Consider the following 26,784-nt stretch of genomic DNA (forward strand, 5'->3'; position numbering starts at 1 on the left):
AGTCCCACTCGACATGGCATAATTATTCATTATGTTGATTAACACGTTGCATGTTGTACTCATTTCTTTCTCTCGTATTCACATCATGGCGATCGTCCTTGTATCTATATTGTTTAAATATCTTATCCGAGGATCGTGTATCAATTCGTGACATGAACTTTTTGTCTCCTTTAATTGGTTCTCTGCGTTGCTCGTGCTTTTAATCTAGAACATACACAGTTTTATGAGTAAATTGATGGATCAATATTGTGGCGTCGATGATTATCACGGCAATCAGCGTGTTAATTTACCATTAACCCATGGATGATGGCTCACCTGACGATTGACGCCTGACAATTAACGCACAGTGGCCGTTTTATTCGGATGGAATTATTTTACGATAAAGTTTCTTATATTTTGTGCAGAATAGGCTTTTGATTAAGCTTTGATCTTATTGTATTCCGTTACTTATTATCTGTCTTTTTTAATCCTACTGTAGATTCTAGGTTAATCCTACTGTAGATTCTAATTGTATAAAAATGTAAAATTTGTAAATTTTTTCTTTTTCAAAGAAAATGGCAATTTTCTTAATTATTAAATATTACTAACATTTTTCTTTGAGGAGAACAAACATATAAATCTTTTATATCTTATATTATAATATATTATAATAAAATATTATATTATATTAATTATATTTCTAAAAAGATATTTTATTATATTATAATAAAATATCTTTTTAGAAATTAAAAAGTTGAGATATATACATTGATTGGTAGATCCGAATAAAACTGATATCCGCTTTGCGAGGGTTATATTTTGGAAAAGAAAAAAAAATAGGTAATCGCTGAAAAGCGGTTTGTCATATCCGTGACTTTCATTTCATACGTGGGTTTTGTTGGTGTGACTTCTAGTTCCTTGGCAAATGAATTCTCGTTTCGTTAAAGACGTATATGCAGCCCACAACGGTGGTCCAACAAACGCTACTAATAGCACCACAAGATCTCGGAAACCGAGAGGACAGAATGCGATTTTGGATATAGTGAATCCACTGACCGGCAAGAATATAAGTGATGAGATATACAAGGATAACGAAACTACTCAGAGTGGTGAATCTAGTAATCGCGAGACGCCACAACCACAGGTGAGTTACGTCGAATTACTATATACTGACAATTGACTAAGAGAGCTTAAGTATACAATGAAGCTATGTTTCGAATAGCCAAGCATGTAAAGAGTATTTATAAAAAATATTCGTGAAAAGTATTTAAATATCGTGAACATAGAAAATTACAAGAAAGAAAAACTGATTCTTGTAATATTTATCTCTTTCTCTCTTCTTCTCTGTCTTTTCTCTCTCTCTCTCTCTCTCTCTCTCTCTCTCTCATAGTCAATTGTGTTTGTACTCGTATCTGTTTATCCACATGAGTCAAGTCCTCTGACAGATCGTAAAAATCGTCGTATTTAGAGAAACATCCGGATTTAGAGATTATCCGGTCAGGCTAAAATTAGAAAGCACGGCTGATGAAGCATATATTCCTTCATAAGTGAATGAGGAGAAAAAAATACTTGAATACTTTGACTTTAGATACATTAAATACGTTAATTAAGGAAAAAAGGTTTTCTTATAGATACTTTGTTTGATACTTTGATCTGACACCGATTAAGCGCGCGCGCGCGCACTACTTTAATTGCGCGCGGATTGTAATTAAAAATTTAACGAGCACTTGACGACTGATGGAGCGACAGATATGAATTTGTGTCTTGAAGATTTGTTTCGTTTATGTAAGTCCTTTTGTTTTAATTTCTCTCGCCCTATGATTTGAGTTTGGAGCCAGTTTTTAGTTGTCAAACGTAATGCACGAATGAATAGCACGTGTCACCGTCTATCACGCAGATTTGGTGATTGTTACAGAACAATGGTGCGGAGGTGATAGCCGATTTCGCGGCTCGCGTCGCGAAAGCCGCGACCGAGGAGTCCGATTCAGGCTCAACGGTATCGGCAAGCGCGTCCGATACTACCGCCAATACGGCTCAAACGGCAACGGCGCAAAGTTTATCAAACGTCCAAAATAATTCCAGTAACGGCGCGAATAGTCAATATAATACCAATTCGTCTTCAGCTACGCAAAATGTAGCTGGCGGTGTGGTATCTGCGATAAATAGTCAATCGTTAGGTACTAGTAACAAAGCGCAAGTAGACTCTACCGTGGCTAAAATGGAGTCGAAGCCACTGCAACTCCCCGTGAAGGAGTTCCAGCCTAGGAGTGAAATAAAAAATACGACGATCGAGGAATCGTCAGCTGTCGTTCCAGCGGTGGTCGCTGTCGCGAGCAAGGATACTGTTCCCGTGTCAACCGCTAATACCGGAACAGTAACGGCAACGGCGGCGGCCACAACGGCGACGATCGCAACGACGGCCGCCGAGACCCAGCCTGAGGCTGTTGGGTCCGGTCCTGGTCCCATCATGAGCTCTGAAGTAGCCAAGAGCAGCGCTAATGCTTCGCCTAATGTAACACAGACGGCAGTTACAACCTCCCATTGGAGCGTACCACCGAACCTGAACATTGGCCAAGACATCGCTAAACCGTCCGCCACTGCCCCGGGTGCTAACCCCGTTCCTGCCCGAGAACCGTTTCCCAATCTGTCCGCCAAGAACACGTCGAATTCGCCGCCGAGGAGGAAATCGCAGAACCATGCTCACAGTCAGCCTAATGCTACCGAGCTGCCCTCGAGTGCCAAAGAGCAGAAAGGAGACAGGAAAACCCGGGAAAAGAGTCTGAGTTCGCGAGGTGGTGCTGCTTCTTCCACGCCTGTTCATAATCAGCAGGCGGATCACCATCACCAGAAAGCGAATGGTGACGCGGTTGGCCAGAAAGCCGAGACGGAGAACCTCCCCAGGAACGAGGCTCAGCAGCAGAAACCAGTGGACAGTGAGTATTTCATTATCAGCCATTACTTTATTACTTACAGTTTTCTTTCTTTTTATGATACATATACATATTGATCAAATGGGGCTACTCGTGCGCGGGGCTACGGGCGACTCTGTTTCAACAGCCTCATTTTACTTAACATCTCAACACTTGTGGCGTCTGGGCAGCGCGGAGTAATCTCAATTATTTCGTTCGTTTATCTCTCGTTTTACGTCACGCGATATTGAATGATGTCATTTTACTCTCACGGGCTTTAAATCACCCGTGTCACAAATTTCCACCTGACGTCTTTTATAAACATGGAGATATCGTATATTTGAATTGCAAAAAAAACGCATATTTCCCTTTCACTCTCTCGCTCTCACGGTTACCTATATCGATCTTTTACCACGTGAAAGAACAAAAAGAATGAGTGAATCGACATCTATATGTGAATGGCACGTGTGCCGCTGGATGATATTAACATATATGTCTGTTTGCGACTTTCATTCTCTCAAGTGTGTGTGTGCGTGTGAACCATTCAATTTCGCACATCGATGCTAGCAAATTTGGATTTAGGTGAAAGGAGAAGAGTTAGAAAGAAAGAAAAATGCAAAAAGCGCGCAAACAAACGGGGTGGAGGGGGGAAATGCACACCGGTTATGCCTGGATGGGCATAGCCTTGAACGAGTTTGCCCAAGGATACGACAAGTGGCCTCTCTCTCTGTATTTCTCTCTTTCACCCGCGATGGGAAATTCACCGGCGTCACAATAATTGCACAGAATTGTTATCGGTTACACGAGCGGCCGACGTAACTGACGAATGTGATTTGTTAAGGAAACCAGTGCATTCTCAAACGCCCGCACGCGGCTGCTTGAACTTTGTGTCACGCGACTCGCGATAGCATTGTGATATAGACGTGATCCTACAGTCTGAAACTTTCAACAGGGTCCTTTTAGTGCGCAGTAGCACTGAATAATCTCTCGATCGAATTGAATCGAGAGCGATTCCGCGATATTCTTCTCCCTTCTGGAATTTTATCATTATCTATCTCTGTTGCCCGTCAATAACCTTTAACGTTGCATTTCTTTTTATATCGTAGCAACTTTTTCTTTTTATCGTTAACCACGATTTACACGGTCTTGGTGTACCGAACGGTTAACGGTTTCGTCAACGGTTAAATTTCATTAGCATTGTCTTTGTAAAATTAACGAGAGAGACTTGTGGTGCAACGTGTCAACGGCCAGTATATCGAGCGCGTATACCTGCGCGCGCATACACGTGTCTGCTTGCAACGTAGTTGCGTCGTCAGTAAATCTCCACTTTTCAGAGAGAGGGCTCCTGCGGTCCTTTTGCACCCTTTAACACTAACCTAACCTAACCTAACCCAACCCAACCCAACCTAACTCTACCTGAGATCCACGAGGAGGGTAGGATTTGTCGCGCAGGCAGTCAGAGCGAGTGTTGCAGCCATTCGTGCTTAAATCCTCGTAGTGTGTTGCATTGAATTTCCGAGACGATCTGGAAGACGATCTGGACAATCGAGACAACGTTCCATGTGAAATCTCATCGTGCAGTGCATTCCTAGACTCAACCGTTGCCAAACGAAAGTGCGATACAAGCAGCAAACTTTCGAAGCTCGCTGTACACCTTGGTTGTTTCAATCCACGTATTCGATTTTGCGTTTATTACGGTTTTACCGCGAACACGTGACTCGTGAATGATATATATATATATATATATATATTGCATTTTAATTGCCGATTTTTTAACCGACTGCCATTACTTTCAATGAAACGTTCTGGAACGCTGCACGTGTTCGGCGTTACTTGTTAAATACTGTGCGATTGAGCGTGATCAATGGTGCATTCGCGCGATTTCTACTGAAACACCGACGACAAACTGTGCTTCGATCCATCATACCTCGTGACGCAAAATGGGGAAGAAGGGTAAGAACATTTTTTTGTTCTTTGCATGCGTATTCACCTCTGCGTGTTTCCTCGATTTCGACCTTATTCGCGCGCTCTTTGTGAGCTTCCATATTTTTCGGAACACGTGGCATATACGGGCTCGCATAGGAAAATTTGTTCTGATATTCCCCGTAAGTACGAGGTGGATTCGCATATCGGGGGTAAAAACGTGAGAACGCGCGCGCGAGCGCGAGCGGGACGGAGAGAGAGAGAGAGAGAGAGCGTGCGAGCGAGCGAGAAACAAGGCATCGATCGCGCTCGTGAAAATGGATGTCGTTCGGACGAGCTCCGGAAGAAAGACGCGTCATTTAGGCTCGGAAGCGTCCTCGAACTCGCCTTCTTCTCGTCTCCTTTCTCCCCGCATCCTATGAATATCTGTCCTTTTCGGGGCGCGCTTTGGTGAAGCTCGTCTTCCTCTTGCACCGTGATCGAAACGTGCGGTAGCGGGACAAGGTGCGGCGAGGCGAGGCGAGGCGCGGCGCGGCGCGGCGCGGCGCGGCGCGGCGCGACGCGACGCGACGCGACGAGCCAAAGGCAGACGGTGACGCGTTTACGCGAAAACTGCCGACGAATCGCGAGGATGCACGAAGCAGGTTAAACGGCGGACTGGTGTGGGACATAGCGAGAGGGGTGGAAGTCTCGGCGACGGCATCGGTCTCTTTCGTCGCCGAGGGTCTCTTTCAGTAGCTAGCACGTGCTCCGCTAGCCGGCGGCCTCGTTCTACTCTCCGCTCTCTTCTGCATCCCGATTCCACCCTCCCCCTTCCCCCCTTTTTGTTCGCGTCCTCATTTTGGTTACGTTTTTTCTCCGAGTGTCTTTTTGCAATTCGCCAATACCACCTCGCCACGCTACGCTTAGAATTTGTACATTCCTTTTAATCATTACTTACGCGTTTTACACGTGCGTCACCTCTCTTTCTCTCTCTCTCTCTCTCTCTCTCTCTCTCGGATCGCCCACGGTAAGAGAGATCGCGCGAACGGTGATCGTTAACGACCGTTCTGAATTCAATTGTACATATATTATCTACGTATATATTTTTTTCTCCTTTTAATTCTTACTCGATCGCGACGAGCGCCCTATACACGCGTCGTTCGATCCCGCATCTGTCCGTTTCTCTCCAGCACCCTCTTTCTCCTCGATCCGTCCTGTGCACGCGAAACCTCCGTGTCTCGCATCGTCTCGTTCGTGTTCGTCACCCGATCGAGAATGCATTTTCGGTGGAGTGCTGAGAAATTTCCTCGTCTTATCGTACGATTGTGAGAAAGCAAGTAAAATAGTGCATCGAGAATTGAGTGCAGAGAGATCAGCTCGCATGATGGAAGAACGAATTTGAATCGAAATGCCGAGGTATGATTTTCTTTTCTTTTTTTTTCTTCTCTCCTTTCCTCTTCCTTTCTTTTCTCGGGCATCTCTCACCGGTTCCGGTGCGGCGTGATAAAAAATGTCGGATGCCTTGGTAGCAACGTGGTTCCCGACATCTTGTAGCCTGCGAGGCAAGTTAGCCGAGAGGTGACGCGAGAGAAGGAGAGAGAGAGAGAGAGAGAGAGAGAGAGAATGTGTGTGAGAAAGAGAGGGAAGGAGACGAGACGGCGCTGGATGCGCGCGCGCGCGCGCGCGCAGGTCTCGGTGTCGCGCTCACGCATCCGTTTTATGGTCATTTTATTTCTTTCATTAGATTTGCAAATTGCACGCCGCATTCACTACGTGGCAGCGCCGTGCGCCGATATTGTACCGCGAACGCGCGGCGCGTTCGTCCTCCGGCCGTCGAATGTCGAAGGTGCTGCTCAAATATGGCCACCCAGATGCGGCCGACGCACACGCGGAGTCACGAGGCGGATCCCCGATTCTCGCTCTCTCTCTTTCCCTCTCTCTCTCTCTCTCTCTCTCTCTCTCTCTCTCTCTCTTGCCACAAGAGAACAAGACCGCTCGTCATCGCGAATCACTTCGAAAAATAAGTATCGCGCGATTCTCCCGGATTCCGCCGAGTGTATGTCGCAACGTTATCGCGGCAGCCTGTTATCTAACCAACTTCTTACCACGTGGATACAAACGAATTTCAGAGTACATTCGGCAAATTCTGCCGAGCGTCTTGCCCAAAGACATTGCCCTCGAAATTGCCGTCGGATTCGTCCCGGAGGATCGCCTCTCATCGCTCGTCGAGTGCGCGCGCGCGAGCGCGATTTAACGGGCGCTCGGGAGGAAAGACGTTACACCGACCACGCGGTCGTGCGTGTGAGGCCATTTTGTGAATGATCGAAAGAGAACGCGCAAGCACCATATTGGTTCGCCAAGGTTCCCTCTCGGTTCGCGTAGCGCTGTCTTTCTCGCACTCCGCTTTGCGAAGTCGCGTTGCGGCGAGAATCGCGTTTCTCTTTATTTCGCTCGACTCTCCGTTCTCGCGATGCCACTTTTGTGCGTTACGACCAAGTGGGATTGCATTTTGCTCAAGATTTATGCTCTCATCGTCTCATGTGCTCATGGGCGACGGTTGTTTTAGCGTTTGGAAAACTGGACTTTATCTCCCGATACGCGTATTCTTTCTCGTGATAAATTTGCTACTCGTGCTCCGCCAAATCCGTGTTCTTCCATTCTACTCGCATTTGCGACTTTTTTTACGTTTCGTTGTTTCTCGGCGCTTCTGCCCGCTCACTTTCCATATGTTGCTTATGTAACTACGCAACTCGAGAGAAGCTTCTCGTTACTTGAGATTGTTCCTGTTATCATAATTATTCCCCTTATCTTGCAACTTGATGCTTCAGCAACAAAAGCTCGATATATATGCAATATCACGAAAGAGATCAATCTTTCCTCAGTTCTTCGGACGCAGAAGGCGCTTTTCGCTCGTTTAGTTTCTCCTAACATCGGAGGAAGATAGAGATTCTCTTCATCGCATACATTATACACGTAAGAAGTCGAGAAAGCCGTAAGATTGGCATATTTGAAATCGAAATCGAGATCGAGATCAACTCGATCGGTAGTCGACTTTTTCCGCTCGCGCGCTGCGTGCACGAGAGTGCACTCGACATATTCGGCAGGATTTATCGGGCGGAATGATGGACCCGCGGGAGAAATGCATCGGTAATAGGAACATTATCGCCGAAAGTGCGTGTGCACGCTCCGATCCGGCGAAAGAAGTCTCGCCGGGGTCACGGCCGCGTGTGGTAACGCGGACGTGCGAATGCGTGAGTGCGTGCGTGTGCGCACGCGCGCTCTCTCTCTCTCTCTCTCTCGCGCGCTCGCGCTCGCTCGCTCGGCTAGGACCTCGGCGAACGCGGCGCGCCATTTCTCACACAGGAACACGCGGGGCGAGCATGTACACGAGAAAAAAATATCACGAGACTTTCGGCGCCGCGCGACCTTGGGGCCGCCGCCGTTGTCCGGCGGCGATCGGGTGAAAGTCTCTCTTCCGCGGATTAGGAAAGAATCTCCTCGCGGCCGTGTAAGGTGGAAAATGGCGCGCGCAGCTGCTTTGAGCAGCACGCCCCGGCGCGGCGGGGCCGTTTATCATAAGCATTTCGTTCGTTAGCGACTGGCCGGATGGGAGAGACGAGAGAGAGAGAGAGAGCGTCTTTTCGCCAGATATTGTGGACAAGCGTGCGATTTTCGATGTGGCTTAAACTTTGGCCTTTCGGGGAAGTCCACGACCGGACGCGAGTCCAGAGATATTTTTGCCCACTTGACGAAAGAATTTCCTAGACGAGAGATCTCTACGTTTCTGCTCACAATTTGGCCTCGAATAGTTGTGCAACATTTGAGTTAGATTTACAAACGGGGAAATGTCTGAGGTACATACAATTGCTTTTAAAGATTGAGATAAGATTTCGACGTTTGGAATATCTATCAGAAGATCCGATGTTTCTTTTTCGAAATCTTTTTCGAAAGGTCGAGGAAAAATGGAAAATTAGATCTCTCTCTGTATATTTAAGATAATAGGTCTCTCTCTCTCTCTCTCTCTCTCTCTCTCTCTCTCTCTCTCTCTCTCTCTCTAGGGCCCTAGCACGATAATCATGTTATCGACACATATGTTTCACCATACGAAAACTATCACAACAAAGGAATTTACTATATCGAAGCACAAATATTTATTCTGATAAGACGATCATACAGAAAAGATCCAACATTCCAAGAACCCATCTCAAATATAGTGGATAATTTTTCAGCTTTTTTACTTTTTCAGTCGTCTTCGGTGCGTATCCCAGTATTTTAATATAATACAGCTTAGTAAAATTTTGATGTAAACGACGGGTACTTTTACGCGCATTCCACCGTTGACAATATTTCGCAGCAGACTTGAGAATGCATCGAAGCAGATATAAATCGTTATGGTAACAAGTAATAACAGCGATAACGCGTGGTTCAATGTTACGATTCGCACATCACACACCCACCCAGACAACACACACACACACACACACACATATACACATCGGAGTACACAAAAGATACAACTCGCGGAACTCAGACGGGGGCCGGTTTTCCCGTCGCCGCGACGCCCTTCTTAAGTCTTTGTCGATCCACTCTGGCGCGCACAACGCCACCGCGATCGGAGCCGTCTAATTATATCGTCTTTCTCGAAATCCGCGCTCGCGCCATTGCGTTTCGCGCGAGCGCCCGACCTCTGCGCGATTTTTATTTATTGGTAGCCATCGTCGGGGCGCGTGACGACGGTTGTGCGATTCTCTTTCGCGATAGCTACCTCGACCCGCTTCTGCAAAATGTGATTCAACCTACTTTCATGCATCGGGAATCGAACCGACGAACGACATGTGGCGCTCAGCGAGCATAATTTCGTGTACGTGCAGGCGCGCGCGCGATTAATCAGCGCCGATTCTAACAACTGTCGTGGGAAGGAAAGAAGTTCGACGGGAAGTGTTGTTCGAGCCTCGCAGTCGACAGCCGGATCGGCTCCGAGTTGAAATCACAGTTGAAATCGCATGGTCGCACACGGAGAGACACGTGTGCGAAAGCAGACGGATAAATGAACGCGCGAATGAAAACGAACGCTCTCCGGGCGACGAAATCTCTCCGGGCCTTTCCGCGCGCGCGCACGACGCGTTTCTGCGGATCAGATCGCGAGCCGTGCGAAATTGCGCACCCAGTGCGCCTGCTCCGACGCAAACCGGCGAACAGAACTAATTTAAGAAATCCTATGTCGTGCCTGTTGGTTTGCGCCAGTTCACAGGTTAAAATAGATGCGTGAAAGTCGTCGGGCGCCGCGGGCCGCCAGCTCTCCCCCGAGACTTTTCCAAAGTGTCTTTTCGATTCGAGACAATCGCTCGCACGATCACCGTTATCGTGCCCTGGTACACTTGTCTAATCGCCGAACGTCGTTGTCCGCGATAGGCTCCTTATCGTCGTCGTCATCGTCGTCGGTAACCTGATCGGAATTTGAGTGCTCGACCAACTCGAGAGCTTCTCTCATCCGTTGATCTTCGCCCCAACTTGGTCCTCTCTCTCTCTCTCTCTCTCTCTCCCTCTCTCTCTCTCCCTCTCTCTCCCTCTCTCTCCCTCTCTCTCTCTCTCTCTCTCTCTCTCTCTCTCTCTCTCTCCCTCTCTCTCTCTCTCTCTCTCTCTCTCTCTCTCTCTCTCTCTCTCTCTCTCTCTCTCTCTCTCTCTCTCTCTCTCTCTCTCTCTCTCTCTCTCTCTCTCTCTCTCTCTCTCTCTCTCTCTCTCTCTCTCTCTGCTCCTCCTCCTCTCGCCCTCCCTTTTTTCGTGAAAACCCTTCGTCGTCGTGACTGTGTCCGGTCGGGAACGCGAATCGCAAACACGTTCACCGATATCACGTCGTCGTCGAAGATGCGAGTGTCATTGTCGTCGTCGTCGTCGCGTTTCACCACGTCGCATCTATACCACGTTTGGCAGGGATTTGGCAGGTTTATAAATAAATACTGAATCAGTGGGCCGCGCGCGGTAGGTGGAAGAAGCGCGGTAGAACGGTAGGAGCGCGCGGGCGGGCGGGTGCGGTCGCGGGGCGAGGACAACGGATCGCCCTGAAACTCGAGCCATCCTCGAGGATGTAAGAGTTCATGTGCACGTGTGCATACTTGAGAAACATGGGCGACCGAAGAACAACGGCGGCGACGAATGGCGGCGGCGGCGGCCGCGCCAGCAGCAGCACGAGATCCAAAAGTCGTCATCGACGCGGTTCTCGAGATCACGGTATTCTCATACTCTGTTGCGAGGCGTCTCCTTCTCGGTCTCTCTCGGCTGTCGACACCGACCGTCATGTCGATGGAATATGCCTCGGGATATCGTCGAGAGTAGATTCTCAACACGTTCCATGCAACACCACTCGCGTACGTCGTAACCGTGTAAGTAATCGCGTTTTCCCTCTCTTTCTGCTTCCAGGTAAAGCTATGCAAAAGCAGAAGAGCAAGAACAAGCTGAAACCCCGCGAACTCAATCGCAAGGGAGCCGAAAAGGAAGGTACAGACATGGACGCGTTTGTAAACGCAGCGCCAGCAACACCGAAGGTCGCCGAGATCAAGCAGGACAACAAGGAGTCGCAATCCGTTCCGGTTCCTCCGAAGGATAGTAACAAGGAATCCGTCAGAGAGATCAAGGACATGAAGGAAAAAGATAATTACGAGTCGAAGAAGGAAAAGGAGATCTTGGCCGTGTCAAAAAACGAGAAGCACGAGCTCGTCGAGGTGTCGAAGGAAAGCTCGCCCGTGCAACAAGCGCCGTCTCCTCCCGTCGTTGACAAACTGCCGAGCAACAAGGAAACGTTGTCGAAGGAAAGCAGCCCTCCGAAGATAGGGGATATCGCGAAGCCACCGAGCAACGTGTGTAACATGCAGCCACCGAAAGCTGCGGTGCCGGCAGCGATAGTGACGACTACAACGACGACGACCACGACGACGACGGTCCCGGTAGTCCCGGTAGTCCCGGTAGTCCCGGCAGTCCCGGTAGTCCCGGTAGTCTCGGTAGTCCCGGTAGTCCCGGTAGTAGTCGTTCCCAACGACGTCGTAGATCATGCGAAGATCAAGGAGGACATAAACCTGGAGATCTTGGTCGCACAAAAGAACGAGGAAAACTCCAAGGTGTCGGCGATGTGCACGTCCAACGAGGAGGAGGAAAAACCGACGGTGGCATCGGCGGAAGGTGCGAAGCAAGACGTCGAGATGAAGGATGCCTCGACGGAGACCATGCCCAAGGCACCGGTGCTCAAGTATACGTACAAGGAGGATCAGTGGAGTCCGATCAATACAGCTGGGAAGAAGATGTACGATCGAGATTTCCTCATGAGATTGCAGTTTGATCCCAATAGCAAGATCAAACCGCCGAATCTTCCAGACCTGGAGATCGTTCTCAAGGATCCTAGGGTAAGATGTTGTTCTCGTACATGCGTTACTACACGCCCATGACATTGTCTTTTACGTGTCAGTCGTTCTCTGTGAGTGAGGGAAGGGGATTTTACGTATTGTAAATATGTATGTTATATGTTAGGTTTTGTATCTCATTGTAATTTGCCTTGTGACAGGTACGTCTTAATGCGATAACCGACTTGAAACCGTTCGCTCAAGTGCACATGAACAGGCATGATGCGCTGATGCCCGGATTTGCGAAGGCTAATGTAAATCGTTTGGTAAGTGAAACACAACGGCGTCTTAGGAACCGTCGGAATGGTCGACTTTTTACAAATTTCTGCAAGAGATCTGGCGTTTTATTGGGAGTATTTGTGATACCTGAATTGGAAGATATATTTATTGTATGAAACTACTTGTAAAGCTTTGCAATCGGAATTCAGGATAGAATTGCAATTGGGAACTGACCAGTCGGAAACTTACTATTTTTTTTTTTTTTTTATCAAAACCGTAAAACAATTTCATAATAATTTCTCAAGTGCAAGGTTTATGAAAAATGATGTCGAATTAAAAATGAAAGTAGTGATCCGAAATCTCGTGAAGGAAAGCACATTTTCTGATTGAAATATTTGCGTCTTCGATTTATTTGTGCGTATCGTATTAAATTCACATTTTATGTGGAACATTAATATCTTGTTTATAGCCACCCACAAACCGTAAGAGTCATCCAGGAAAACCGAGCAAAGCGGCCAAACCAAACGTTATTCAGTACTCGTTATCAGTTAAAGAAGACGTGCAATTAAAAAGAATTAATAATGCTTGGGTACCGCTTAGGGTTCAAACCGCGAGTATGTCGGAAGAGGATATGAAAACGTTTAATATCGTCAATGGTGTACGTGGCGTGTTGAATAAGCTTACTCCAGAAAAGTTCGGAAGGCTGATGGAACTTATCAAGGAACTCGAGATCGATACGCCCTCGCGGTTACAAGATGTTATCAGCCTAGTGTTTGAGAAAGCAGTCGACGAACCCTGCTACTCTGTAGAGTATGCACAGCTATGCAAAGAATTGGGTCCGTTGGAAGTTAAAGATCCCGAAATGGAAGGTGCTGTCATCACCTTCAAGAAGCTTATTATCACACGTTGTCAGAAGGAGTTCGAGAAAAATCCCAATGATGACATTATGAGGAATAAAGCACTTAAAGAAATCGAAGAGTGCAGAGATTCTGTGAGTGTATTTGTAATTAAATCTATTTTAATCTGTAGTTTTTCCTTCTTTTTTTCCTTTTCCCTTCCGCTTTCCATGACAGCGGACATAAAAAATTTCCAATGTTTGATTGTATTATTGTTTTTTATTAGAATTTAAAGAAAGAGATGAAGTTGATGTTTGAGGATAAAGAACGTCGACAACGTGTAAAGGCTGTCGGTAATGTTCGGTGAGTAAATCCTTTTATTCAATTTGTCTTTCGAGATGTCCATTGTAAAATATATTTAGATGTAAAATCAAGAAGATATCTGTAAAGTGGAATTGTTGGTTGTGTGCTGATCATTCGAGAATCGAAAAATAAGCTCTCTTGAAAAAAAAATGCATCAAATATTTTTTCGGGACAGCAGTCTGAAACTTGCTTCATTGTGTCGTTCACAGATTTATCGGCGAGTTATACAGAGCGACAATATTGACCACGAAAATCATGCATCGTTGTATTAAACAATTGTTGCAACAAAATTCCGAAGAGAGTATGGAGTGCCTGTGCAAGCTATTCGAGACGATAGGTCCGGATATAGAGGCAGTCAAAACTGGCGAGGTAAAGATATATTTTTGTCTCTGCTCTTTTACACTCAAAATTGAAAATGTATATATCTTCTTTCTTTCTTTTATAAGACGAATACAATTAAATAACAAATTGACTTTATAGTTTACCAGTCATTTTATAGTTTAGACTTTATAGTACAGTAGAGAATTTACTGTAATTCCCGTTACTCGTTGTCTTATTTATTTTTCATTTGCCCCTTTTTTTCTATTCCAGAGTATCAATGAATATTTCAACAGAATGCAGGAGATTGTTTGTCGAAGGGGACAAAATCTTCCTAAAATTAACTCTAGGGTACGTTTTATGATTCAAGATGTCATAGAATTAAGAGAAAGAGGATGGAAGAAGAGAAGAGATGAAGAAAATAGTCCTAAAACGATAGAGGAAATTACGAAGGAAGCAGAGTCTGAAAAATTAGATTCACAGCTCAATAATGCTCTTTTTAATACTCCTCGAAAGGACGATCGAAACAACGACAAAAAGAGGAATCGTAAGTTTTGTTTTTTTTTTTGCAGTGTTTTGTTTGCAATATTTTGTTTGCAGTGATTCGTGTAGTCGTAACCAACTCCTTGTTATCTCTATATCATTAATAAGTATCGCATATATTATTTTAAACAATTATTTTACGTGCCAAGTTATTAAAGACAATTTTTCTCTTTGTGAAGGACTTGGTCCTACAGACGATGGTTGGAGTCAACCAGTAGGTAGAATGAGGCTAACGGCGTATTCGGTAGAAACAGCAAAACTGAAGAACAAACCGGTTAGTAAACTGAACATCCTTTCTGCCACCGATATTTTATTCCTTTTTGTGATGCAAATGTCGATGCACATTACTAACGTGAATATTTTTATATTGTTCATTATGTCAATATACGAGCGTGTAATGTAATTATTTTATTCTCTTTACAGCCACCCATGGACGACATGCAACTTGGCAGCAGAAACGCTTATCTGTGGGCAAAAAATCCAGTAATGGGTGGTGCCAATAAGACAATAAGTGCAAATAAGTTTGCATGTCTGGAAAATATGTCTAACTTTGACCAGGATAAGAGAATGCCACTGCCACTCTCTGGGTAAGTCGGACTATGTGTATAAGCACGACTACTAAATTTATATCGCAGCTGTCGCTTGTTGATCTTGCATTTCATGCTCTGAAAGAATATGATGATATATATAAGACTAGAGTTTCTGAATTTGCTAGAATTATTATGATTTTAAATCCATCCTGACGATTCAAAAACTATGCATATTAATATTAGAGGCATATTGGACAGCCACTTATGTTTGTATCCGTTATTTTAGGTCAAGATCGACGGGTCCATGTGGCCGTGACTACAAGAGTTCCTATGGTACGTCTCTCTTTATATGAATAAAACTAGATAGATATTGTTTTCTAATATAACATATGCTTTTAAAAATATTCTTAAAATCGGTAAAATTTCAAACAAAAAGAAACGTTATTTTCACAGATGGTAGGAATTCCCGTAATGGTAGCCACCAAATGAGCGGTGCATCGTCGAGTAGAGGCGGCAACTCATTGCTGGACAGCTCACGCAGCCAAAGTATGTCGATGCCTTCGCCTATGATGAAGTCCGTTTCACAGTCTGGCACAATTAGTCATAAACCTCCAATGTCGGAGCAAGATTTCACGAAGGCCCTCGATTCCACGTTAAGACACTACCTTGCGGAACAAGTTATTGAGGTGAGTCGAATGTTCTGTTGTGAATTAATGGTAATAATCTAGATTTTGGCAGATTCTGTTACGTCAAGTCACTCGAGTGCACGCTCCTTAGATCCATCTCTGATATATCTAGGAGATGCTTGAGTCATTGGCGTGCAATAATACTTCAATACCTTCTTTTTGGTCTCTTGTGGTAATATCTATTATGTTACTCGCATTAACCAACGAGAGGACAAATATTTAAAGAAATATTTCGCCAAAATTATTCAGGTGTATCCTGCGATATTCAAACGACGAAAATCTATGACATGATACGCGGACTCGCAAATTGAATGCATTTTCCTCTGTTTTTATAGGATACGACATTAGAAGTGAAAGAGAAGTTCGATAGTACCACCCTTAGCAAATTCACGCTCGAATGTATCAACCACGTTTTTGAAAAAACTGCTGGCGACCGAGAATGTGTCTCTAAGCTTATGTCCCATTTAATTAAAGAAAACATTTTACCTCTGCAATGTTTCAAGAGTGGGTGAGTAATTTACTTTATCCTAATATATCCAGTTACCGATTAAAAGATTATTATAATTAGAATTTTTACAAAATAATTTACGCTCATAATTTATATATTAACCCTTTAACTGCTACGGTCGAGATAACTCGAGTGTGGAAAAAAATGGCGGCCTTGCTACGATCGAGTTTACTCGATTTGGACTTTCAATGTGTAATACCCATTTAATTTAGTTTGTAAAAAGCATTTGAATTGAGCGGACATATAGTGCCATCTCTTATCATTATAAAATATTTTATAATTGTAAAAATAACTCAGCAAAGAGGATCATACTGGTTATTTAATATCTCAGCAGTTAAAGGGTCAATCAATGATGATAAAACTGTTTATAGAGTAAAGATATATGAAAATTATCTTTGTGTTGTAAGCCAAAAGGATACTGATAATATATTTACACAAATCTAATCGCGTGATATTTTCATAGGGACTTCTGTACATTCAAAAAAATTCTGTTTCAGACTAGGAGAAGTATTGCAGATCATAGACGAATTGGTCATCGATTTACCTAAAATTTGGACTTATCTAGCCGAAATATTGTGTAAGTAATATATGTATATCTTTTTTTGTTACTTTTTTCTTTTCTTTTCTTTCTTTACTCGCTATCGTTTAATTTGCGAATATATTAAATACAATAATTTTTAAATAATACAATCTAAAGTTCGAGGAAAAAAGTGTTCTTTTCATGATGAAAATTACTATTTACACTATAGAAATGTGCTGTCTAAATATATCAAATGTAATAATCTTTGTTAAAGTAAAGAAAAGAAAAAAAATAGTTTCTTATTTTCATGATGAAAATTGCAATTTACACCATAGAAATATGCCGTGCAGGTTATTTTTTGCTCAACAGGTCTGAAGAAAAATACAATAGTTTATTCACGCCACGTAGTGTGAACAAATTAATTAAAATATCTGTGATAATGTGTATTTCAGCGCATTCGATAGAGGAAGAAGCTGTTCCATTATCCGAGATGAAGAGCGTGTTTCTAAGTTTGAAAACGAACGGTTTCGTAGGCAAACTTTTCGGAGAACTTATGATGAAAGTATCTCAAAACAAAGGACCTAAGTGGGTCGCCGATAAATGGGACCAAAGTGGACTACAGTTGAGTAACTTGCTCGACCCGGAATTGGAGGATGCGGATAAGATCATCAAGGATTACGTGAGTATCTCAAGTTGTCTTCTAAATGAACAATTTTCAATGTATGATCCGATTTAATTTCATTGTTCTCACTTTCCTCTTCAGAATTTGGAGTTCCTAACTGGTGATTGTAATAGTGCCAAAAGCTCCACCATTACTAATAGTAACCAACCAAATTTGGTGCAAATCCAAGAAAATCTCAGAAGGCTCATGAAAGAAAACACTTCCTTCGACGAAATCTGTAGTTGGATAAATGTAGGCATTTCTTCCAGTTGATTTGCGCGCGAATTGTACAGGAATTTTGTAAATAAAATACATTTGATATTTTAGGAAAATGTTCATACTAGAGTTAAGGATCCCAAATTTATAAGAAGTTTAATGACTGCCATTTTAGAGACGTCAGTAGGTAAGTTACGCACATTTTTGTTGGAGGATTCGTACAACAGGATAAGTCTGATGAGTTATTTTACGTACAGAACAAAAATATCTTTATATTGTCTGTGTTGTTTGCCAAAAGGATACTGAATTACTCTTTGGAGACAACACTTGAAGAGTTTTCAAATCTGTCACCATACTAATATATAATTTTTTTTTTTCACGCAGAACCCATACACGACACGTGGAGACTCAACCAAGATATTTTTATAAGTTTGCAAACGCTGATCCAGCGTTATGTCGACGCGGACGAGATGTTAGAATTGCAATGTCTTTATGCAATTCAATCGTATATGACGAAGCTCGAATATCCGTCTGGTAAATACATATTATATACCACATAATTATACATTTAGTTGGCATTTAGTAATCCTATAGTGTTTCCCAATCAATCACTTCATGTTGATACCTTCGTGCGGTATAACTGTTGATTGTTTGATTATTATTTTGACTGACGGCTATTATATTCAGAAATCACAGAATATTCTGAATTATTATTGTTCAAGAATATATGGAGAAAGGAGTGATATCTAATATATCTAATATATATATATATATGTAATATATATTCGCTTTGTCGAACATGTAGAATCAACAGTTATAGAACTTGCCATATAGCTTGCTATTTAGCACCTAACGAAGATATAGAAAAATCCGCGCTTACACACTGAGATGTGGTAAGAACTGCAGATTTAACGAGTATTGGTATTTTATTACAGGTCTCCTCATCACTATTATAAACCGATTATGGATGGACAATGTGATATCGAGCGACGCGTTTTTGACTTGGCATAACGCTAAGGATCCAGCGGAACGTGAGGGACACGCTGTGGCAATGGTTGCCCTTACATCATTCTTCACTGACCTACAGGAGCCCGATGATAACTCTAGCATCGAGGAATTATCGCCCAAAGCGGACCGGGGTTGCTGTTGACGATACTGTGATCGATTACATTATCGTCTGTTTAAAAGACTCGAATATACGTTTCCTCCTTTAAATGGACACATACAACGTGCTAAGTGAAATCAAATTGCAGTTGTGTTTTTTTTTTCTACAAACCGGAACACCCCAAGTATTGAAAAGAAGGACACAATAAATATTGGTAAAGTGATACTTGTGGGTGTGTGTAATATAGCCTAGGACCTTTTACATAGGACGCGATGTGAAAGAAGAAGAAACGGGACACTCGGATAAATATACATAATGAAGATAAACTTTAACTTAACTATTAATTACTACAGAAATAATGCGGGATAATTATTATATACATAATTAAATGAGCAAATGGTTTAAAGTTTAAATAAAGCAAAAAAAATATTCGAGAATATTATCGTGTTTCTTATGTATATGCAAAGTGTCTCTGCAGCGCGTTAGGTCGATCGCTCAATAGGACTGGTACGTACGTCTTTTTTTTCTATGCTTGGAATCGGGAAGACTCGAATCTGCTTCCAATTATAATACGCTATAACACGGATCACAACCGAAGTGCTTGTTACACGATTTAGATAACGAATTGCAGATCGTCTGAAATACGCGATTAAGTAGGTCAATTTTACATGGATTAAATTCGGAAAGTAAGAAGAATAAATAATGGAATTACCAAGAGAATAACCAAGTCTGACACTGACAGCGAGACAGATCTTCCTATTATTGTAATGGATATAACAGAATTACTAATTTATATCTTTACAAATAAGAACTTACAATGTATTATAAGAAAGGACATTTACATGTTTAACATGAGAAGATGGCAAACAAAAAGTGAAGCGAAAATGGTATATACTGCGGAAATACGATCTGTACTGTAGAATACGTTGAAGTTAGAAAACGAAAGAATACAAATGGTGTGCATATTAAGGTACTATTTTTTAACACTAGCTATTTATAATCACAGAGTGAGTGAGTGAATGTGTGAACGAAAGTATGCGAAAGAAAGAGAGGGAGAGAAAGGAAGAAAGGTGAATTGAGCACAATGCGTGGAAACCTTTGGATGTATCCACGTAACAGATACTGTAGCGAATTGTATAAAATTGTTATTAAACTGATTTAAGGTACAGCGTGAACTCAGCCTTGTTTTAAGCGTGCTTGTGTAGAGAAGGAAGAAGAAAGAAACGACAAGCATAGATTGATTTTTGAGTATGCATGTATAGGTATGAGAGGTGGAGAGAAAGACAGGGAGAGAGAGAGAGAGAGAGAAAGAGAGAACATATTTATCTGGCATCTGTCGCTGTTTAGCGCCCCACGACTTGTCGTACCTGCCCGAAGGTATCTTAAACATTTATTTTCTTTTTTTTTTCTTTTTTTGGAAGAAACTGCACGTTTTTCGAAAGTATCGACATAAATGTACTTTATAAAAAAAAAATTTATACCGGAAGATTCTTTGCTTTGCTTCAAATTTCTTTCCCAAAATCACCGGAATCGTGGATCGACATTTTTCAGAATAGGACACACATGTAACGAAATTAATTACGGACTCATTGAAAATTACTCGAAATTTAGATACGTATATATATATATAGCTGTGGATATTGTATATATAAATATATTATTATTATTTGAAGTATACTAACGATCTGCAATATGTTTCACAATCACTCAGTTCGGACGAGTTTTAAATGTTCACCACTCGCAATGTTTCCTACTGTTATCCCTTCCTCAGTCTTTTTGTGTAAATTTTTCGTTTTCTCTTTTCTTCTCTCTTTTTCTTTGCGACAATCCCGCGAGATCTATCGCTGGCACGGTACTCTAGGCTTGAGAGTTTGAGATGCCGGGATCGGGGATGTGACTCGCGTTACGAATTGCAAAAGAAAGAGTAAAATAAGATGGTTCTCATTAACGAACAAGCAAAGAAAAGACAAAGGAGTCTCGCGCTCTGTGTGCTTTGTTTAGTTTCCCATGAAAAAAAAAATAGATTTGTTTCATTTTTATTGGCCGATACACGTACGAGGGAGCGAAGGGTGAAAAGTGATTTGTAGACGCGGTAAGAAGAGAGAGAGAGAGAAAGTGAAACGTGCGCGCGAGTATGTGTATATGTGTACGTGGTGCACACTTCACGAGACGCTAAATAAATAATAAAAAAAGGATTACACTAATTTATATATGAACAAAGTGGAAGAAAAGGAAACTGTTGAAAGCACTGTGGATATGGAGTGAAATATAACGACTAGAGAAGTTATTGTAAATAACTGAACGCGCGAGACTGTAAACAGAAGATTCAAATGGGGATGATATACATATAAAAAAAAAAAAAACGCGGGGAACGGCGGCAGCGAAGCTGCGCCGTTCTTCGCGAATGCCGCATGCACGTCGCGTTGTGTTGCGACGCGTTCCTGTGCGCCGACATTTCTTTTGTCCCCCGCGTACGAACACGCATATCTATCGCACGTGCATCCGTATATATGCGTGTACCTACGCGTATGTATACATAGATTTATATATACATAATATAAATAAAAAAAAAAATTTATCGCCCTGAGAACGCGGATTCACGACGCATAGATACACACACATACACCTCTATAATATAAATATATAAATATATAAATATAAATGAATATATATATATATATATATAATATCTATATAAAAAAATAAAAAAAAGAACTCCATGAGATTAACCGCTATTGATTACTCTCCTCCGAGTGCGTGTGATTTCGCCGATGAAAACGTGTGCAATGATGTCAAATATGCGCGCGCGCGCTAGTTATTACCATTACAACGAAATATATAATCTTCACTCTCGGTTTTCGGACTCAGGTGATATTTATTTTGATATCCTGTATACGTATTACATAGATACATTTGAATTCATTGTGTATACACATATCGATCTCGCGACTTTGCTCGGCAGAGATGGATGAAAAGAACGCAGCATGTTCGAGAATTCTTTTTCTTAATATTTCATATATCAGCGAATAATCGTGCTAAACGTGAAAAGAGTGGCTCGCGCGTGGTCTTGTTACTCTTAAAGCTTATGCGTTACCGTGCAATTCTTGCGGCAGTGTGACATTCCGACGAAATAGCAACTATTGTAGACCCGGTGATCGTCGGAAGTGCGCGGACGTGGCGAACGGGCCTTCGTCGGCGAATCCTGCGATCTCCTGAGGAACTATTGCGTATTCCTCTACGCTGGTGCAAGGTCTGCACATGCATTCCAAGGGCGCCTTGGTGATCACCTGTTAAACCCATACGAAACACGAATTTGACGTGAATTCGCGGCGAAAGCGGCGAGATATTGTCGGCGACCTGTCTTCCCGCGCGCGAGATTGTTATTACGACTCTCTGGCAAATTACTTGGTCCAAACCCCCGAAAGTCTCGTCAGATGACAACGATTAGTAACGATCAAAAATCGAGTCGGCTCTTCGATCGGCATTTCGAATTTGTTTTGAAATACCCGCGATACTCGCGTCCGATTGGCCGCCATCGTCGGTCGCGCACGAAAACAATATGGCCGCGTGAAACTCGTGGTGTCGGAAGCTGTGGTCGTTGATTTCGTGTTAGTGACGATCGGTAGAATAAACGAACGTTTAGTGTGTGACACTTATGTTCACCGTTCACTCTTGGCCGGCCGATTGCATCGTTGATATCATATCGCTGGGTCACGGATGGAGATGAACTCACCTTTCTGAATTTCTTCTCCCCCGGTTTCGCCCTCGGACAGAACAGGGATACACTAGCTTCTCTTTCGCCGCTGATCTGGCAGCAAGTGCAGCTTCTTTCCATCTGCCACATTTTTGATCCGGACACCTGTGCGTGTAAAAAAGTTGGACACTTATCGTGTGCGTGGATTCGCGTGTCTCACCGTTTTGTGCGTATGCGTGTATATGTATATAATACACACCGTTTTGTGTGAATGTGTGTGTGTGTGTGTATATATATGTACATACACACATTCTTATACATATGTATCTTGTACACACATAAAAAGTAATAACAAATTATCAAATGTGTTAAGTACGAACAATATAAGAAGACCTTTGATATTAATTATTATTATTTGTTTTCTTTCAAACTATACTTATTTAGCACATGCAGTTTGTGCAGAGCATTTTCTATCTTGGTCTTGTTAAAATCACAGTATTGTCCATCCTTATGGATTTTCGAAATTATTAGTACAAGATATTATATATACAGCACATTGTGTTATTTATTTCTTGTAGTTAATGGAATATTAATCTCCATTAAAAAACTTGTGAAGAGATATGAACAAGATTATCCGTATAGTCAATGGATAGAAACGATACTTTTATCTTAATGACTTTTATAGTATATCCGATAGCAAAATGTATCTTCTAAGGATTACTGAAAAAATAAATTCTTCCATTGGATATAGAAATTGTTGAGAAGCTCGTCGAGATAAAAGTGTCGCAACCTTTTATCTACTAATTGTACATTATGCTATCATTATATTATTGTATCATTGCTCATTGCAGATATTAAATAGATGATAACTATAGAGATTGATGATAGATAGTTTGTTATTCCTTTTTGTAAGATTATTACTAATTGATTTTCATATTCTACCTGCAGATAACTGCTACAGCGTCCTCTGCATGCATAACTGGGGATTGGTTTGGGAACACATCCGGGATACTCTAGGAAGTGTATCACACGCGTCGCTTGGCATTCGTCGACTCCAACAATCGCCTTCGAGCTTCCGCATAGCAGACATATCAGCAGTCCATTGATCACTGTACCCAGTAAGTAGATACTTTCATTATTATGTGTTCTACGCAATATGTAGTTAAGGAAGACAACTCAGAGAATTCGATTTATTTTATAAGTATATAAGCGATGTGTTAGCTTATTCACCGAGGTAACAGAAGAGTTTGCTCCCTGAACGGTACATTGCCTCCCTTTTCTGGCACTTCACTGTGCCGATAAGTCTCCTGTCTGAAGCTTTTATACACCATAGGTGGTCGTGTTCTCCCCCTTTCTTTGCTACTACATTTTAGTTAGGATCACTATATATATATGTGTATACATGTATAAAATATACATATAAAAAAGTGCTTTTTCTGACGCATTCGCCCTAAATTTATACATGTAATACTTGAACAAAATTTTCATTGCTACCATAACCAGATAGTTTCACTTCATTTAGAAATGATATGTAGTCGAATATGACAAATATGACAAACACTTTATTCTTTATTCTAGATAGTTTAATTTATGTGTAACTCTATTCTCCAATCTTCTTTTCTTGTCTTTGATAAAATATCTCATTGTGTATTAATATAATATAACATGGCTTGCAATATGTTGCAATGCAATTTATAGTATAAAGCTACATGATTAAGTATTAAATGTATAACACACACACACACACACACACACATATATACATACCTTGGATAAATACACATTTTGTATAATATAATTTTTGTTTATAAGCAATGTACTCAGTTGCTAACTTCAGGTACATTGTATTGCAAATCTTGGATAGACTTTGTACAAATATATTTCTACATAAATTACCTAAACTAAGACAATCTTCATGCTTTTCGATAGATTACTTGTACAATTTTATTTCTATAGTTTAAGAATTAAACTTTTTATAACATCAAGAGATTATAATGTGAAGGGGACATGAAGGGAAATGTTGCCTATTTATGAGTTATAAGCAACTAACCATAAATGGCTTTTCTGCATAGGTAGCTTGAATAAAGCTATATGAATATTTTTATTCTATGTTTGCAAATGCTAACCTCTAAAAACCTCTAAAAATCTTTTAGCTTCTTTTTTCTAAAATCGTTCTAAACGTATATATGTATATGTATGTTATTATATCTTTAAGATTTAACGTTATGTTTAATTATGTCAGTAAGCAATCGAGTTTTCTTATCTACTTGCATCCTGCATAATCCTTTGTCGAAAAGCCAAGAGTCTTTCTTAATTGCTCAAAGTTTATAGACATCCGTCGATGTTTTTGGTCAGCGTGAAATTGCTTTTGACCTTGATAAATGATCATAGCGTTGAATAAATATATGAAGCATTCTATATATGTTTTCGATAGAGGGCAAAAGAAAGAACTAAACTCTTCAGGATGAAATAAGTATGTCTATATTTTAGTGAAATAATTTGTATTTGTCTCAAAACAAGCAGCGATAGACAAAGGTAATTTATACATGCATGCATGCTCTACACGAGCATCATTAACATTCATAATATCTCAAGAAAGGCACAATCTTTGCATCTTTATATTTATCATCATCATTGGAAAAAAACACAGAGATAAAAGTTTTCGTGCGTCGGGACAGCAAGTATACAAACAGATATATCGGGAAAATTGTGTTTATTTTTCTCATGATTACAGTGAGTCCTTATCTCTTCGTTTTATCTTATCAGTAGACAGTAGTTACGCAATAGTTTGTATAATCGTCTCTGTCATCTATACAATTCTACGTCGGCTCTTATCTCGCAAGATCGTTACACTTGATGCATTTACATTCGGCAGGCTCGCGTATCTTGATCTCCATGGTTTCGTCATCCGTGCCTATCAGTCGAATCCCGTCTGCATCGTAGCATTGACTCAGAATAACGGGTCTTTCCTTCAAATAACTCTCACGGCAACAGTAGCATTCCTGCAATAAAAAGACGGTTACCAATTGTGCCGTATGTCTTAAAGGGGCTTCTGTTCCGTGTGAGGCATTTCACATTGAAATTACTTTGGAGAAGCCCGTAGTGGTGACAATGCTCGGCTGCATTCGCGAATTACAAAAGCCCTCGCATTTGCTGACGGATATCTCGCCGCTGCACGTTCTTCGCAGACGTGTCAGCTCGTCGTACTCGTCCTTGGTGATTCGTACTTCCGTCTGCAGGGTCTCGCAACCCTCGTCGTCTACTACTTGAGCGTCGTTGATCGCAGCGTAAACCGCGAGAATCAACAAAGATTTAGAGAATAGCGACATTATAATATCCTGTCGATATCTTTCTCCGGCAGAGAGTCGCCGCAGAGAGGTTTCCGGGTGAAATGAAGGTGAAGAGAATCAAACGGATACCTTTATAGGTAATATCCCACTTTCGGTCGCGTGTAAGAGTCAAGATTCGCGGCGATCTCCAGCTGCCTTAATAGCATTCAACAGGCGGGGGGTAACGAACCCCCTGCTCTCAGAGTCCTTGTAGGCGCGATGCTTGCTTTTCCCTCGCCCGTTATTTTTTCTCGTTGAACGTTATTTTTTCTCGATATTTTGCATCATGGCTAATGGGCTTCTTATGTCTCGGCGGTGGGTGATGGGCATTATTTAAGCAACATAATTTACGCCTCCAGCGTGCATCGTGTTGTATATTTTCGTCTCGAAAAATACTTTTAGTATATTCAAAGTGGGGGAATGTATTTTACATAGAGATGTCTATCGATGTTTAAAAGTCTCGTTGGAAAGACTCCATTTCCACGCTTTTTATATTCGTCACTTTTAATTTAATGGTCGCTTCTCGTACTGCCGGGGCAATTGTCTCTTAAATCTTCCTCGCCGTCAAACTGTGTTCCGCACCAAATGCAGTAAAAGTGTTTCTTCCTTAAATATTTCGTGAGGATCTTAAGCTTCTCTAAATCTGCCAGTGCTTCGTCGTTTGCGTCAGCGTCATTCGACTGAGGATCGTCATCGACATCGTCGTCGGTCTTTTCTTCCTTAACTTGTGGCCAGAACCACGATTCCTCCGGTTCCTCAATGGTCTCTTTAGCATCCAATTCTTGGCACACCTTTTGGCTCTTGTACAGGTCGATTTTCTGCAATTGCTCGGTCCTCTCCTGCGCTATTCTGCTGCGAAAATCCGTCACTTTCATGTTATCTAGCGTTGCGTCCGTGTTCTTGCGACTGTACGATTCCTTTTTCTTCAGCATCTTGCCTAATCCCTGCCTGTCAGCCTTCACTTCCACAGAGATCGGCTCCACCATTCCTGACTGAGTCTTACCTATACCCTTTCCAGGTTTATATCCCATTTTCATCAGCATCTCAAAACCTGCAAATGAGATGGAATATA

At 42.1% G+C, this 26,784-nt stretch overlaps 4 protein-coding genes across 20 annotated transcripts in view; 2 read left to right on the top strand and 2 right to left on the bottom strand.

Moving 5' to 3' along the window:
- Eif4g (eukaryotic translation initiation factor 4 gamma) overlaps positions 1 to 19,658 on the top strand; it is a 48,402-nt gene extending 28,744 nt beyond the window's left edge. For 6 of the 9 annotated variants that reach the window (XM_025298059.1, XM_019842914.2, XM_011146647.3 and 3 more), the window contains 19 exons: positions 894 to 1,123; positions 1,895 to 2,912; positions 11,211 to 12,187; positions 12,346 to 12,450; positions 12,873 to 13,394; positions 13,526 to 13,602; positions 13,812 to 13,971; positions 14,194 to 14,467; positions 14,643 to 14,737; positions 14,887 to 15,050; positions 15,280 to 15,326; positions 15,447 to 15,679; positions 16,015 to 16,187; positions 16,685 to 16,764; positions 17,160 to 17,386; positions 17,471 to 17,620; positions 17,696 to 17,771; positions 17,969 to 18,118; positions 18,520 to 19,658. In XM_025298059.1, coding sequence (XP_025153844.1) covers positions 894 to 1,123; positions 1,895 to 2,912; positions 11,211 to 12,187; positions 12,346 to 12,450; positions 12,873 to 13,394; positions 13,526 to 13,602; positions 13,812 to 13,971; positions 14,194 to 14,467; positions 14,643 to 14,737; positions 14,887 to 15,050; positions 15,280 to 15,326; positions 15,447 to 15,679; positions 16,015 to 16,187; positions 16,685 to 16,764; positions 17,160 to 17,386; positions 17,471 to 17,620; positions 17,696 to 17,771; positions 17,969 to 18,118; positions 18,520 to 18,734 — 4,973 coding nt within the window. In that variant the 3' untranslated portion in view covers positions 18,735 to 19,658. The remainder of the gene's footprint in view (positions 1 to 893; positions 1,124 to 1,894; positions 2,913 to 11,210; positions 12,188 to 12,345; positions 12,451 to 12,872; positions 13,395 to 13,525; positions 13,603 to 13,811; positions 13,972 to 14,193; positions 14,468 to 14,642; positions 14,738 to 14,886; positions 15,051 to 15,279; positions 15,327 to 15,446; positions 15,680 to 16,014; positions 16,188 to 16,684; positions 16,765 to 17,159; positions 17,387 to 17,470; positions 17,621 to 17,695; positions 17,772 to 17,968; positions 18,119 to 18,519) is intronic. The other 3 variants (XM_025298060.1, XM_019842915.2, XM_011146650.3) reach the window with 1 other exon arrangement.
- On the bottom strand, positions 1 to 25,735 carry LOC105186450 (bursicon). 4 transcript variants are annotated; one of them, XM_011146654.3, is made up of 6 exons: positions 24,151 to 24,272; positions 23,614 to 23,745; positions 23,326 to 23,492; positions 22,423 to 22,548; positions 21,784 to 21,976; positions 1 to 204 (listed from the first exon to the last, which is right to left on the bottom strand). In XM_011146654.3, the coding sequence occupies exons 1-5, from the start codon at positions 24,224 to 24,226 to the stop codon at positions 21,827 to 21,829; spliced, it is 651 nt and encodes a 216-aa protein (XP_011144956.1). In that variant the 5' UTR covers positions 24,227 to 24,272; the 3' UTR covers positions 1 to 204; positions 21,784 to 21,826. The 4 variants fall into 4 exon arrangements, with proteins under 4 accessions (XP_011144956.1, XP_011144958.1, XP_011144957.1 ...); XM_011146656.2 differs by lacking the exons at positions 1 to 204; positions 23,614 to 23,745; positions 24,151 to 24,272 and adding exons at positions 25,234 to 25,385; positions 25,470 to 25,735 and having other exon boundaries at positions 21,545 to 21,976; positions 23,326 to 23,440; XM_011146655.3 differs by lacking the exon at positions 1 to 204 and having other exon boundaries at positions 21,545 to 21,976.
- The window catches only part of LOC105186454 (zinc finger CCCH domain-containing protein 10), a 14,110-nt gene continuing 10,657 nt past the window's right edge, over positions 23,332 to 26,784 (top strand). The window contains exon 1 of the mRNA XM_011146665.3: positions 23,332 to 23,501. The gene's annotated coding sequence lies outside the window, so the exon portion shown is untranslated. The remainder of the gene's footprint in view (positions 23,502 to 26,784) is intronic.
- LOC105186452 (G patch domain-containing protein 11) overlaps positions 26,199 to 26,784 on the bottom strand; it is a 2,295-nt gene continuing 1,709 nt past the window's right edge. For 5 of the 6 annotated variants that reach the window (XM_011146662.3, XM_011146660.2, XM_011146657.2 and 2 more), the window contains exon 3: positions 26,222 to 26,763. In XM_011146662.3, coding sequence (XP_011144964.1) covers positions 26,222 to 26,763 — 542 coding nt within the window. Of the gene's footprint in view, positions 26,764 to 26,784 lie in introns of all 6 variants that reach the window. The other variant, XM_025298065.1, reaches the window with a different exon arrangement.

The sequence above is a fragment of the Harpegnathos saltator genome, unplaced genomic scaffold, assembly GCF_003227715.2.
Source record: "Harpegnathos saltator strain DR-91 unplaced genomic scaffold, Hsal_v8.6 scaffold202, whole genome shotgun sequence".
NCBI lineage: Eukaryota > Metazoa > Arthropoda > Insecta > Hymenoptera > Formicidae > Harpegnathos > Harpegnathos saltator.